We start from the raw sequence: 13,012 nt of genomic DNA on the forward strand, positions 1-13,012 counted from the left end.
AAAAATTAAAATGGCTTTGTGAGAGGTATGGTAAGAAATACTATAACACTAGAATGTCTTTAAAAGAGGCATGAAATCATTTTATGCATCTTTAAAATATAAAATATAACCCATAAAAACACTGAAAATTAATTGATTTTAGCTCAAAACATCTTCTTCATTAGGATCTTTATATAAAGCCTAAATAATGTAAAATCTCATGCATTATCAATTACAAAGGAAATGGAGAAGGAAAAGTACAAGTAAAGAGTACAAGCATCATGCTCACAGAGATTTCTCCAATAACACAACATGACAGGGTGGACTAAACACAAGCATAGTGATAGCATGTACATTACATCTCAAAAAAGCTGTGTTTAAGTGATTAAGAAACATAGTGATTAAGAAATTAACTTTGAATTTAGACAGACCTGAGTTTAAATCCTGACTCTACCATCTTTTAATTGAATGACTTTGAGCAATTATTTAATCTCTGTCAGTCTCCGAAGAAGAAAATGGTACCTATCACAGACAGGGCGTTTTAGTAAGATTAAATGAGATAATAAATATAACAACATAGTACATAGTGTTTAAAATATAGAAAGCACTCAGTAAATCAATAGGTACTTACTACTATTATTAAAACATCTCCAATAATTCTACAGCTAAAAGCATTCCACTAATTTCATATGAAAATGAAGAAAAATGTTACACGTGGACAAAGTATCAAAGTAGAATATATGTTTCTTTATTGGATCTTCTGTATGGTTTGATAAGCTCTTTGTAATAAAAGGCCCATAAAAGATACACACACAAACTCCTGATTTCCTTTCCTTAGAAGCATGAGGACAATATTGTTTTACTACTCATTCCTGTAGAAATGAAATGTAACTTGGCTGACCAGGGAAGTTAAAAGCAATGAAGGGGAGAATATTTAAGTATCCGAATTTCTCCAAAAAGATATATAAGTGGCCAATAAACACAGGAAAAGATGCTCAAAATCATTAGTCAGCAGGAAAACGCAAATCAAAGCCACATGAGATACTACTTTACGCTCACTAAAAGGCTACTTTTTCTTTCTTTCTTTTTTTTTTAAGCAGATAATAACAAGTGTTGCTGACGATGGGGAGAAATTAGAACCTGCATATACTGCCGGTAGGAATGTAAAATGGCACAGCCACTTTAAAGAGAGTTCTGTAAGTTCTTTAAATGGTTAAACATCGAGGAACCGTATGATCCAGCAATTCCATTCCTAGATTATACCCCTCAAAAAATGAAAACATATCTAAGCAAAACCTGTGCATACATGTTCATAACAGTATTACACATAATAGCCAAAAAATAGAAAAAATGTCTATCAACTGATGAATGAATACATAAAAGGTAGGATAAACAAGTGGAACATTATTCAATCATAAAAAGAAATGAAGTATTGGTGCATGCTACAACATTGAACCTTAAAGACATGTTAAGTGAAATAAGCCAGTCCCAAAAGATAATATATATGATTCCATTTATAGAAAATGTCCAGACTAGGCAAATCCATGGAGACAAAAGTAGAACAGTGATTGCCTATGGCTAGAAAAGGACTGGGGGTTAGGAGGTGGCAGGTAAAGGGTACAGGATTTGGGGGGAGGGGTTGATAAAAATGCTCTAAAATTGATTGTAGTGATGACTTCATAACCCTAAATATACTAAAAACCATTAAGTTGTACACATGAAATGGACGATGTAAATGGTATGTGAATTATATCTCAGTAAAACTTTTTAAAATGAGAGAATATTTCTTCTCAGAGCCATAACTTTATATTAAGTAAAAAAACAAACAAACAAAACCAAGGCAAATGGGGCCAATGTGAGGATATAAGAAAGCTGAATGACAAAAATAAAGAAAAGAGAATTCATAGAACAAAGTTGGAGGATCACAATACCAGATATCAAGCTATATTACAAAGCCACTGTTCTCAAAACTGCCTGGTACTGGCACAAGAACAAACATATAGACCAATGGAACAGAACAGAGAACCCAGAAATCCATCCAAGCCGTTATGTTCAATTAATATTTGACAAAGGAGGCAAGAACATACAATGGAGTCAAGGCAGTCTCTTTAATAAATGGTTTTGGGAAAATTGGACAGATACATGCAAAAAATAAAATAAAACTAGACCACCAGCTTACACCATACACAAAAATAATCTCAAAATGGGTAAAGGACTTAACATGAGATGAGAAACCATAAAAATCTTAGAAGAATCCATAGTCAGCAAAATATCAGACATATGTCATAGCAATATCTTTACCAATACAGCTCCTAGGACAATGGAAACTAAGGAGAAAATAAACAAATGGGACTACATCAAAATAAAAAGCTTCTGCACAGCAAAAGAAACCAAGAAAACAACAAGAAAGCCTACAGCATGGGAGAATATATTTGCCAATGTTATACCTGATAAAGGTTTAATCTCCAAAATTTATAGGAACTCATACAACTTAACAAAAGGAAGATAAACAATCCAATCAAAAAATGGGCAAAGGGCCTAAATAAACACTTTTCGAAAGAGGACATTCAGAAAGCCAAGAGACATATGAAAACATGCTCAAAGTCACTAATCATCCAAGAGATGCAAATCAAAACGACAATGAGGTACCATCTCACACCTGTCAGAATGGCTATCATCAACAAATCAACAAATGACAAGTGCTGGTGAGGATGTGGAGAAAAGGATCCCTCGTGCACTGCTGATGGGAATGCAGACTTGGAATGCAGCCACTGTGGAAGACAGAATGGCGTTTCTTCAAAAAATTATAAATGGAAATCCCATTTGACCCAGTAATTCTACTTCTAGGACTATATCCCAAGAAATCAGAAACACCAATGAAAAAGGATATATGCACCCCTATGTTTATAGCGGCACAATTTACAATAGCTAAGATTTGGAAACAGCCTATGTGTCCATCAGCAGATGAGTGGATTAGAAAACTGTGGTACATCTACACAATGGAATACTATGCTGCTATAAAAAAAAAAAAAGAAGGAACTCTTACCATTTGCTACAGCATGGATGGACCTGGAGAGCATTATGCTAAGCAAAATAAGCCAGTCGGAGAAAGATAAATAGCACATGATCTTACTCACTTGTGGATTATAATGAACAACAGTCTGATGAACAAAAGCAGACCCAGAGACATAGAAGCATTGCATAGACCATCCAACTTCATAGGGAAGGCGGTGGTGAGGTGGAGGTAAAAGATCAACCAAAGGACTTGTATGCATGCATATAGTAGTAAGCATAACCCATGGACACAGACAGTGGGCGGGGGGTGGGGGGGTGGGGAGGGAGGGTATGTGCTGGGGGTTGGGAACATCCAGGGAGAGGTCAATGGGGGAGAAGGGAGACATATGTAATACTTTAAACAATAAAGAATTTAAATTTTAAAAAAGAATTCAATAATATAAATTATCTTTGAAAATGACAAGCCCTCAGCTTGAAAATAAAACTTTTTAATACCTATAATTTTCAAAGGAATATCGCTCGGAATAACATAAGAGCATTAGATTTGGAGAAGTCTTGTGTCTACTTTTCATTTTTTACCCATATGACCTTAGGAAAGAGACAAATTTCCAGAACCTCTGTTTTGTTTTGTTTTTAGCGTAAAATGAATCCCCATAATACAAAATGTCCAAATTCATACAAGGAATCCAAAAATATTAGCAATATTTTAAGTAATTCAGCCTAAAAAATTTTTGTGAAGTCCTGAATCAATATATCAATAGTATTAAAGAAAAGATAATTGAAAAGTTTCTCTTTTCCAATTCCAAAATGCCAAACTGCATTCTTGTCTTTACTGTCTACCAAGATTCTTAGACCTTTCTCTCTCCATTTTTTTGTCCAGCAAAGTAGCACCAAAGAAAACCATATTATAAATACAATTTTGTCAGAATTGGCCTTGCGGTGGAATCCATCCTTTCAGTCTCTGGAGACCATGATAAATGATTAAGCAGCAGTAATTGCAGGCTTAATCTGACCCTACCAAGGGCAAAGGAATTTCATGATTGTGACTTTCAAAACTGAAGAGTCCATTGTCCATTTTTAGAAAAAGAGCTCTACTTTTTTTAAAAAAACCAAACATATATTTTTATTTATTTCAGAGAGGAAGGAAGAGGGAGAGAAAGTAGAAACATTAATGATGAGAATATTGAGTGACTGCCTCCTGCATGCCCTACTCTGGGGATTGGGCCCACAACTTGGGGCCCCAACCGTGACCTCCTGGTTCATAGGTCGACGCTCAACCACTGAGCCACGCCAGCTGGGCAAGAGCTCTACTTCTTATACAAAGGCAAGGATGGGAAAGCTCAGTAAAATCCAATTTTGTATGGTTTTCCAATTGAGGTATTTTCTTAAAGACAGGATTGTTCAATTCATTCTCTTATCCTTATTGATTTTTAAAGTTTCATTGTCTTAGGTTATCTTTCCATATTCTTAATTATATTTGACTAGGGGCCCGGTGCACGAAATTCATGCACTGGGTGTGTGGGGGTGGGGGAGTGTCCCTCAGCCCAGCCTGCCCCCTCTCACATACTGGGAGCCCTCAGGCATTGACCCCCATCACCCTCCAATCGCAGGATCGGCCCCTTGCCCAGGCCTGACGCCTCTGGCTGAGGCATCCGGCCCGGGCAGCAGGGACCCGCAGCTGCAGCAGCCCCACGATCGTGGGCTTCGCTTTAGGCCCAGGCAAGGGACCCCTAGCTCCCGGGACTGCCAGCTTCGACCGTGCCCAGCTCCCATCGCTGGTTCCACCCCTACTTCCTGCTATCACTGGCCAGGGCGGAAAAGGCACCTGATTCTCTGATCATGGCTGGGGGGCAGGGCAAAGGCAGCCCCAGGGCCGCCTTTGCCCTGCCCCCCAGCTCTTAGCTTCCCCCTGGGTTTCCGATCACTGTCAGTGGCAGGGGGCTTCTTCCTGCTTTCCCTTTCACCTCCCTGCATTGTGCCTACGTATGCAAATTAGCCGCCATCTTGTTGGCAGTTAACTGCCAATCTTAGTTGGCAGTTAATTTGCATATAGCCCTGATTAGCCAATGAAAAGGGTATCGCCATACACCAATTACCATTTTTCTCTTTTATTAGTGTTGATAGTTAGGGATCTAGAGAGCAATGGACGGACAAATCACTGCCAAATGCTGCAGGGAAATAGACTTATAACTATGCTGAGTATTTTCATTCTTGAAACTCTTGGCAACCATTAATGTTTCACACATGAAATCAATTAGAAGACAGAATAAACAGCCTCGCAGAATGCATGCTGGCTTCTGTGGACAGCATGCTGGCAAAAAAACACAAACCTAAAAGATTAGCCCAAAATTAGTAAATGTGACCTGACAAGGGCCACCGAATTGAGTATCTTTTACAACTTTAACACACATCACAGGACATAACAGCAGCAGTTTCCCAACTGATGAACACATACAAAAAAAAGCGTAGAAAGGCTTAAAACAGAAAGATACATGATTACCATCTAGGCCAGGGGTGGGCAAACTTTTTGACTCGAGGGCCACAATGGGTTCTTAAACTGGACCGGAGGGCCAGAACAAAAGCATGGATGTAGTGTTTGTGTGAACTAATATAAATTCAAAGTAAACATCATTACATAAAAGAATACAGTCTTTTTTTTCAATAGTTTTATTCATTTCAAACGGGCCGGATCCGGCCTGCGGGCCGTAGTTTGCCCACGGCTGATCTAGGCCAACCATGTCAAACTCAAAGGCTAACATGGGCCAAATAAACAATGCTTGCGGCCCGCGGGCCACGAGTTTAACATGCTTGATCTAAGCCATTGAGGGAGGATACATTATTTCTACTTATTTAGATGAACATAAAGTTATTCATTACCAAACATAAAAAAGAATATTTATTAAATCAAAATTAACAGTGATGCAGTTTCAACAAGTTTCACAACTCAGGACTTTTGTAATATCTATAAGGAAAACATGATTAATAACACTTGTCACCTTTAGTAAATATCAATAAAATAGTGGGTTCATCCTCTAGACAAGAAAGAGAAATGATAAATAAGAGACAAGGAAGTAAGTATTCCTTATAATAAAATGAAGTTAACTGATTGCTGGTATTGCTTTAAGATCTATTAATGCTCATCTTATTATGAAAAAAAAAAGATTTAAAGTGGATAGCATCTATTCGTTAGGAAGATAACATATTGAATTCTTATTTCATTTGCAACATTTCAGTTGAAGTTTCCCCCAAAAGCTCTCTACTTCAGGCAAGGATGGGAAAGCCTTTGATAAAAATATTATATTGAATGTTGATTTCATAACATTAAGAGAAAAAGAAATGCCTTTAATCGAGCAAAGAAAAGGATTCTTGATGTATCAAAATAAGAAAGAGCCTTTATTTAAGATATACCTAGACATGATACTTCAATTCCTCTGGAAGACAGATGAAATGTGAGAAGTACTCTAGTTGCTATAGGCTAAATGCCTGTGTCACCCCCAAATTCATATGTGGAAATCCTAATCCCCATGATGATGGTATTATGAGACAGATCTTTGGGAGGTGATGAGGTCATGAGGAGAGAGTTTTCATGGCTGGGATTAGTGTCTTTGTGAAGGGACTCCGGAGAGCTGACTTGTGCCTTCTGCTGGGTGAGACTACAGTGAAAAGACAGCCATCATGAGAACGGTGGCCTTCTATGAACCGGGAAGCATCCCCCACCAGACACTGAATATGCCAGTGCCTTGATCTGGCTTTCCCAGCCCCCAGAGCTGTGAGAAATACATGTGTGTTGTAGCTAAGCCTTCCAGTTCATGTTATTTTTGCTGTAGCAGCCTAGATGGATTTAGACAGTATAATCGTGGTCTCAAAATTACCATTATGGGTAGTAGTTTGGGTTGGGGGAATGGATTTGGGGCTAAAAATTCAACAATCCAAAGTGGTTTCCTTTAAGTATAGAAATAAGTGCCAAGAGCCCCAGCAGTGAAGGGATAGGATACCGTTTGGAGAAAGAATTAAGTCACTATCATTGCGTGAGTTTTAGGGAAAAGATTCAAAAACAAAAACAAAAACCATCTAAAACCTTCCTAATGGCATTGATTATATCTAATTGTGTACCAATATTTCTGGAGCAAGTTCAACACTTAAAAAGCACCTCTATGGACAGATATTACGCTAAGTGTTTTTTGTGTGTAATCACATTTTATCTCGATTTGAAGAAACAGAGGCTCAGGGGGTTACGTAAATTAGCCAAAGGAAACAGCTAATAAATGCTACAGTCATGGGATCGTCTCAGCCTGTAAAAGATGCTTTCTACCACATCAGGGAATGTTTTTCCTATCTCTGGTAGGAGCTACAATGAATATCAGAGAAAAGGAATGAGAAAAACAGCACCGCACTCTGAGGACATCTTACGCATTAATAAGCACCAACAGACAAGAGCCCCACAGAAACAGCAGAGGAGGCCGGGGGAACCCAGCAGGACTATAGGCACAATAAGACAAAATGACTATTTTTTAGGAGGAAAAGTTAATTTTAGAAATAAGTTGATTTCTGTTCGGAAAAAATAATAAAGAGAAATATTCCAAAATTATGGTGGGCACCTTTTGGAGATGAGTGTATAAAATTCTCCTCTCAAAGATTGTTAAAACCTCATTTAAAGACAAGGTTTTATGAAAACAATATAATGATTAAGGTGATACTTCCCAATTCTAGATGACTGATGAGAGCGGTAAAATACAAAGTCCTTGGTTATGCTGTAATAGTCCTCCGCCGTGAAACCCTAAAATCTCTGCCAACTACTGGCACTGAAAACACTGCCCTCCGCGCACACAGTCCCCATGCAGCGGTGGAGTTTACTGCCTGCTGAAATAAGTGTGTACCCAAAAGAACATTAGTTCATTCTCAGATCCGGTCCTGAGGAAATATCTAACCTGCCTCTGAGGCCTGTTTTCCTCACCTATAAAATGGTGTTATAATCCCTGCATTGCAGAGTTGTTGAAGAACATAAATGAAAAGTGCTCAGCACAGGGACATGAGCATATGAACATTCAATCCAGCCACTGCTTGTATTATTATATTACATTCATTACCATCATATCAAGCATACTTACCACAAGCTAAAATAATTCTACTTAGTCTCTTTCTCTAAAAAGGCACAATTTTGTGTTGGTATGTTCACTCTGGCAAGAACCAAAGTGTGGTTAGTGAAGGATCACTTCTGTCATTATTGCATTTCTCCCAGCAGCAGATACTCTCTGCTGGGCTGTCATTTGTGAGCTGTCTGAAGTTCAGAAAATGAGTTCGAGCCTCAGTTCTAACATTGATGCATCCAAACGGATCACTAGGAAAGCAAGGCTCCTTAGCCAGTCTGCAAGCCAGCAATAATGGTTGCTGGTTATGAAACTGCCACTAGTCCAGCGGTTCTCAACCTGTGGGTCGCGAACAATGAAAATACATCCTGCATATCAGATATTTACATTACGATTCATATGGTTGGGGGTCACCACAACATGAGGAACTGTATTAAAGGGTCGCGGCATTAGGAAGGTTGAGAACCACTGCTAGTCCATCCCAACCTTTTCACCTCATCTGCTTGTAAGGCTCTCTAATCACGACACTAAGAAGCAAATGTTTTCAAGAATTCTCCTGTAAGCATAACTTTCCTTTCTATATTAACAGAAATAAATAAGAGAATAAATAATTCTCTAGAGAATGTCTACATAACCAGATGTTTCGAGTCTCCCCTCTACAAAGAATGGGTAAAGTAGAAGGTCTTGCTTCACTCTCTCAACCCAAAATCCCTGGGAATGAATATCCAAACTTTCAGTTACTTGAATCTGATCTTACATCCTCGTAACTAATATACCTTGTAAATTCTTTTCTTCACAATTATACAAGCCAGTTCAAAGGGCCTACCTCGGCTTGGCAGAGTGCATGGAGACCTTGTAACACCAAGGCCGCTGGGGTGGCCTGATCAGGCTTGGTGCACTCGTTCAGCACCTGGGAAATGGCGGCCAGCATGTCTGCGCCGTGCTGATAGGGCCTGCAGGAAACGACAGTTCAGAAAGAGATGACAGCCAGAGAGCTCTATTACCGTCTCCTGGTCTTTTGTCTGAACAAAAAGCATTAAAGCTTGTCTTTACCCTCTGCCTCCTAAATATTGACCCTCAAATAACAACACCATGTATTTTTCTTCAAAGATGGTCATCATTGTCATTTTTGCTCTAACTTAAGGCACAGTTTTGACATAGAAATATTACCCCAAAAGGAAGACACTTCTTAAATATATTCTCCCTAAATCATAAATGTCTGGACTGACAAAATTCCCAGCCTATCAATGGTGAAAAGAACTGACTTACCTTAGTGAGATTGTCCATAAGAAGAGAGCTAAGCCTGCCCAGAAGTTGCTCTGGTATCAGACACTGACTACAAAAGCAGTACTGGAGGTCAGAAGGTCATTTATGATCGTAGTGATACTAACCGAAGGGGCTATATCTACTACACAATGTGACAATGATGATGATAATAATAATAATATGAATTATATATATAATTATATATATAACTGACAGAGCATCTACCCAAGCACTGTGCTGAATTCACTCACTCTTCCTCCTCCCCTCCCTCTCCTCTCGATCCCACATACGTTGTGCTATCCATAGATGGCTTTTAACTCAGGTCATCCTCTGCATTACTTATTACTTATTACAGCCTCTGCATTACTTCAGTGATATAATACTGTTCTCTAATTGACAAAATGTCAATTGGTGAAATTGCCTGACTGGAATTCTATTGTTTTACTGTCCTGACAAACAGAAATCATTTTCCAAAACTGGAAAAGCTGACGGATCTTGAGGGGTAACTGAAAGGAGCACTGGATAAGTTCTCAAAAGACTGTCTCCCGAGCGGCAGCTTTATGAATGCAAAATTGAACTGTCAGATAATAATCTCTCATCTCTAAAATTTTCCCATGCCAATACTCCCACAGCATCCAGACTCTCAGGTCTTGTGTTGCATGTGCGTAACTTTTAGACTGAGGTCATCTTTGTATTTGCAAAAGGCTGAGGCTTAGAAGAGACGCAGAAATGCTGAGGCTTCGATACAGTCTGATCCGAGAGTTTTCTTGAAACACTCAATACGGTCACCTGGGCCAGTGAGCAGCATGTGGGCCAACCCATTCATTGCACAACTTTAGAAGTACCATTCACAGTGTCATTACGGACAAAAATGAGATATACCCCTGCCCCCACCCCACCCCCCCGGAATTCTACGGTGCAGAGGCGACACATATGGAATCGCAGGATTACAACTCATTCAATGTCTCAAATCTATTTCCTCCCTAAATATTTTTACCTTACTCTACTCAGGGAAAAACGCTGGAGCTTTGCTTGGTGCTAATGCAGTCGCGTCCCCTCTGACCTATTTATCAATCCATACTCTAGAACAGCAGGTCATCTCTCTAATATCTCCATATCCTCCTAAACCCTAGAGCATACATGGGAATTCAAGATCATTTCCTTCCTTGCCGTAATTCCTAATAATCAACTCCATGCAATGGGTTACAAACAAGGCCTTCTCTGTTAAGACTACAAAAGTCAACACAACACTGGGAGAATATAAGGACAATTGGACTACAGTCCACTGCTTAGGTCACAGGGATTTATATAAGGAAAAATAAAATACATAAACTCATATGCTTTAGTACAATACTCAATTGCTATCCAGAAAAGGATATGAATATCCTACAAAGCTAGATTAGATATAAAACATGCTTGCTTGTCAAAGTTATTTTTCAATCTTACTAAATTTTACAATCAGAAAACTTAAATTGAAAAATCATTTATTCTTACTCAAATATATTCTACCCACCTTTCCTAGATTCTTGCTTGCAATAAAATAATAAATGCAAAATAATAAATCATGATATACATTCTCAAGGGGTAAGCACATCTTACCTTTGCTTACATATGTCTCTGATGGATGCTGCTTTAGCGATCAGTTTCTCCCACTGGACTTCCTTGCCCGCGGACAGAGAGGGTGCCTCGGACATGGCCATGAACCGCTGCAGTTCAGGATAGACACGATCCTAAAAAGACAAGTTCACAAAAAAGGCAATTTCCCAATTTGAGTTGAATAATCATTATTTCCTGTTATGCAGCATTTTTCTCTCCAAATCTCCCATTTGCATTGCAAATTATAATGTCTTTCTCCTAATCAGCAGGGAAGAATGCTGTTTTGATTGCTGGGGATTTCTTACAGTCCCATGCACTGTTCATCTCATAAAACAAGAAAAAAGTGGTTACACCTCACCCTAATTACAAAGGCTCTAATCACTTATTATCATATTTTTATTACTTTCCCACACACATGGAAAAATAAATTTCAGAATCAAAGAAATAAATTATTTCCCAGTCTCAATTTCTCTGAGTCAATCACAACTGACTGCATTACTGATCACAAGCATCACGCTGCATCAGATTTCTCCCACGCGGTCACTGATGTCGCACACTAATACTACTATGTCAAAGCACCGCCATACATAATGACAAAATCAGTTTTCGTCACTGAAAAAAACATGTTTAATACTTACACAAGGGTGTATCTGAGCTCACCTGCTTTTCCCACAAAGATGTCAACAAGCGCAAAGTGACAGCTCGCAGTTGTGGAGTGGTTCCAAGAAGTTGAATTACTCGTAGAATTTGTCCTATGCACACCTAGGAAATATTTTAAAATTTTAGGTTTCATAGATGTAAATGTACATAATCCCCAGGTTACCAAAAGAATTAAAACCCCCCTCATCATAAAATAAAGACCTAAATGGAAGTTTATTACAGTATTAACGTCTTCTCAAAGGTTGGGGGTACCTTTGGGATGTTAGGTAGCAATCTTAGGAACATAAAGACCTTATTTCAGATAATAACCAATGGAAAAACTTGGCTACTAATTGATTTAAAAGAATTACGCTTCAGATATCTTAATAAATACATTTGGCCCAACAAGGGAAGCAATGATCACAGCAAAATTAAAGGCTCAAAATTTCATATGATACCAACCAAAATTCAATGTATTATTCATGACTCTCTTTTTTCCTTCAAGTAAATTGGATAATATACAAACCTTGTGAACACCAAGTGTAGGTAAAGTATATAAGATATCAATGTATAATGCAGGCTCCAGTGGTCTTCCCAATTTGAACATCAAAACTGGAATCAAATTTGGTACCTGAAGTGAATTTAAAGAATATATTAATTATGCCTTATGAAGGAAATCAACCTGGAAAGCAATCACTATTCATTTTTATTCAAAGGAGTATTATAAATATATATGAATTAGAAGACTGAGAAACAGTCAGTTAGCAATTTGTTGTTGATGGTAATTTTATAGCGCCACTAATACTCTCTGTCATATAATTAGCTGCCAGATACCAATCAGAAAAATGTTTTTTCTTAAGCAACTATGAAATTACTCTAAGCAACACAAAACTAATAAGATATATACTGCCCCAAAGAAATTTATAGTTCTAATGAGCAGCTATACTTAGGATATAGAAATAATAAACTAATTCCACATATTGAAATATTCAATTATGTTATTCCAATATGAAATAATTAAAATCAATTCTACTGTAAGGAGGGGGTGTTAATAAGCAAGGTCCCCATTTCAATACCTATGCATAACACAATAAAACAAAAAGAGCAATTCATTTGTGGATCAAAAGACTTAATGGTGTTAATTTAAGATAGCAATATTTCCCAAGTAGATCTACAGGCTCAATGTAATTCCTACCAAAATCCCAACTGGCTTCTTTGGCAGAATTAAGGAAGTAATCCTAGAATTCATATGGAACAGCAAGGGAATCCAGTAGCCAAAATAATCTTGAAAAATAAGAACAAAACTTGAGAATTCAAAATTCCCAATTTCAAATTTTACTCTAAAGCCAAGGTAATCAAAACAAGGTGGTACTGGCATAAGAATAGAAATACAGATCAATGAAAAAAATACTCAGATGTCATTAAATTAA

At 38.0% G+C, this 13,012-nt stretch overlaps 1 protein-coding gene across 1 annotated transcript in view; it reads right to left on the reverse strand.

The window, feature by feature from the left end:
* FOCAD (focadhesin) overlaps window positions 1-13,012 on the reverse strand; it is a 286,965-nt gene that overhangs the window by 136,416 nt on the left and 137,537 nt on the right. Inside the window, exons 12-15 of the mRNA XM_059656547.1 lie at window positions 12,109-12,213; window positions 11,604-11,705; window positions 10,947-11,077; window positions 8,908-9,034 (exon numbers count right to left, since the gene is read on the reverse strand). Of these exons, the coding sequence (XP_059512530.1) occupies window positions 8,908-9,034; window positions 10,947-11,077; window positions 11,604-11,705; window positions 12,109-12,213 (465 nt within the window). The remainder of the gene's footprint in view (window positions 1-8,907; window positions 9,035-10,946; window positions 11,078-11,603; window positions 11,706-12,108; window positions 12,214-13,012) is intronic.

This window comes from Myotis daubentonii, chromosome 11, assembly GCF_963259705.1.
Source record: "Myotis daubentonii chromosome 11, mMyoDau2.1, whole genome shotgun sequence".
In the NCBI taxonomy this organism is placed as follows: domain Eukaryota; kingdom Metazoa; phylum Chordata; class Mammalia; order Chiroptera; family Vespertilionidae; genus Myotis; species Myotis daubentonii.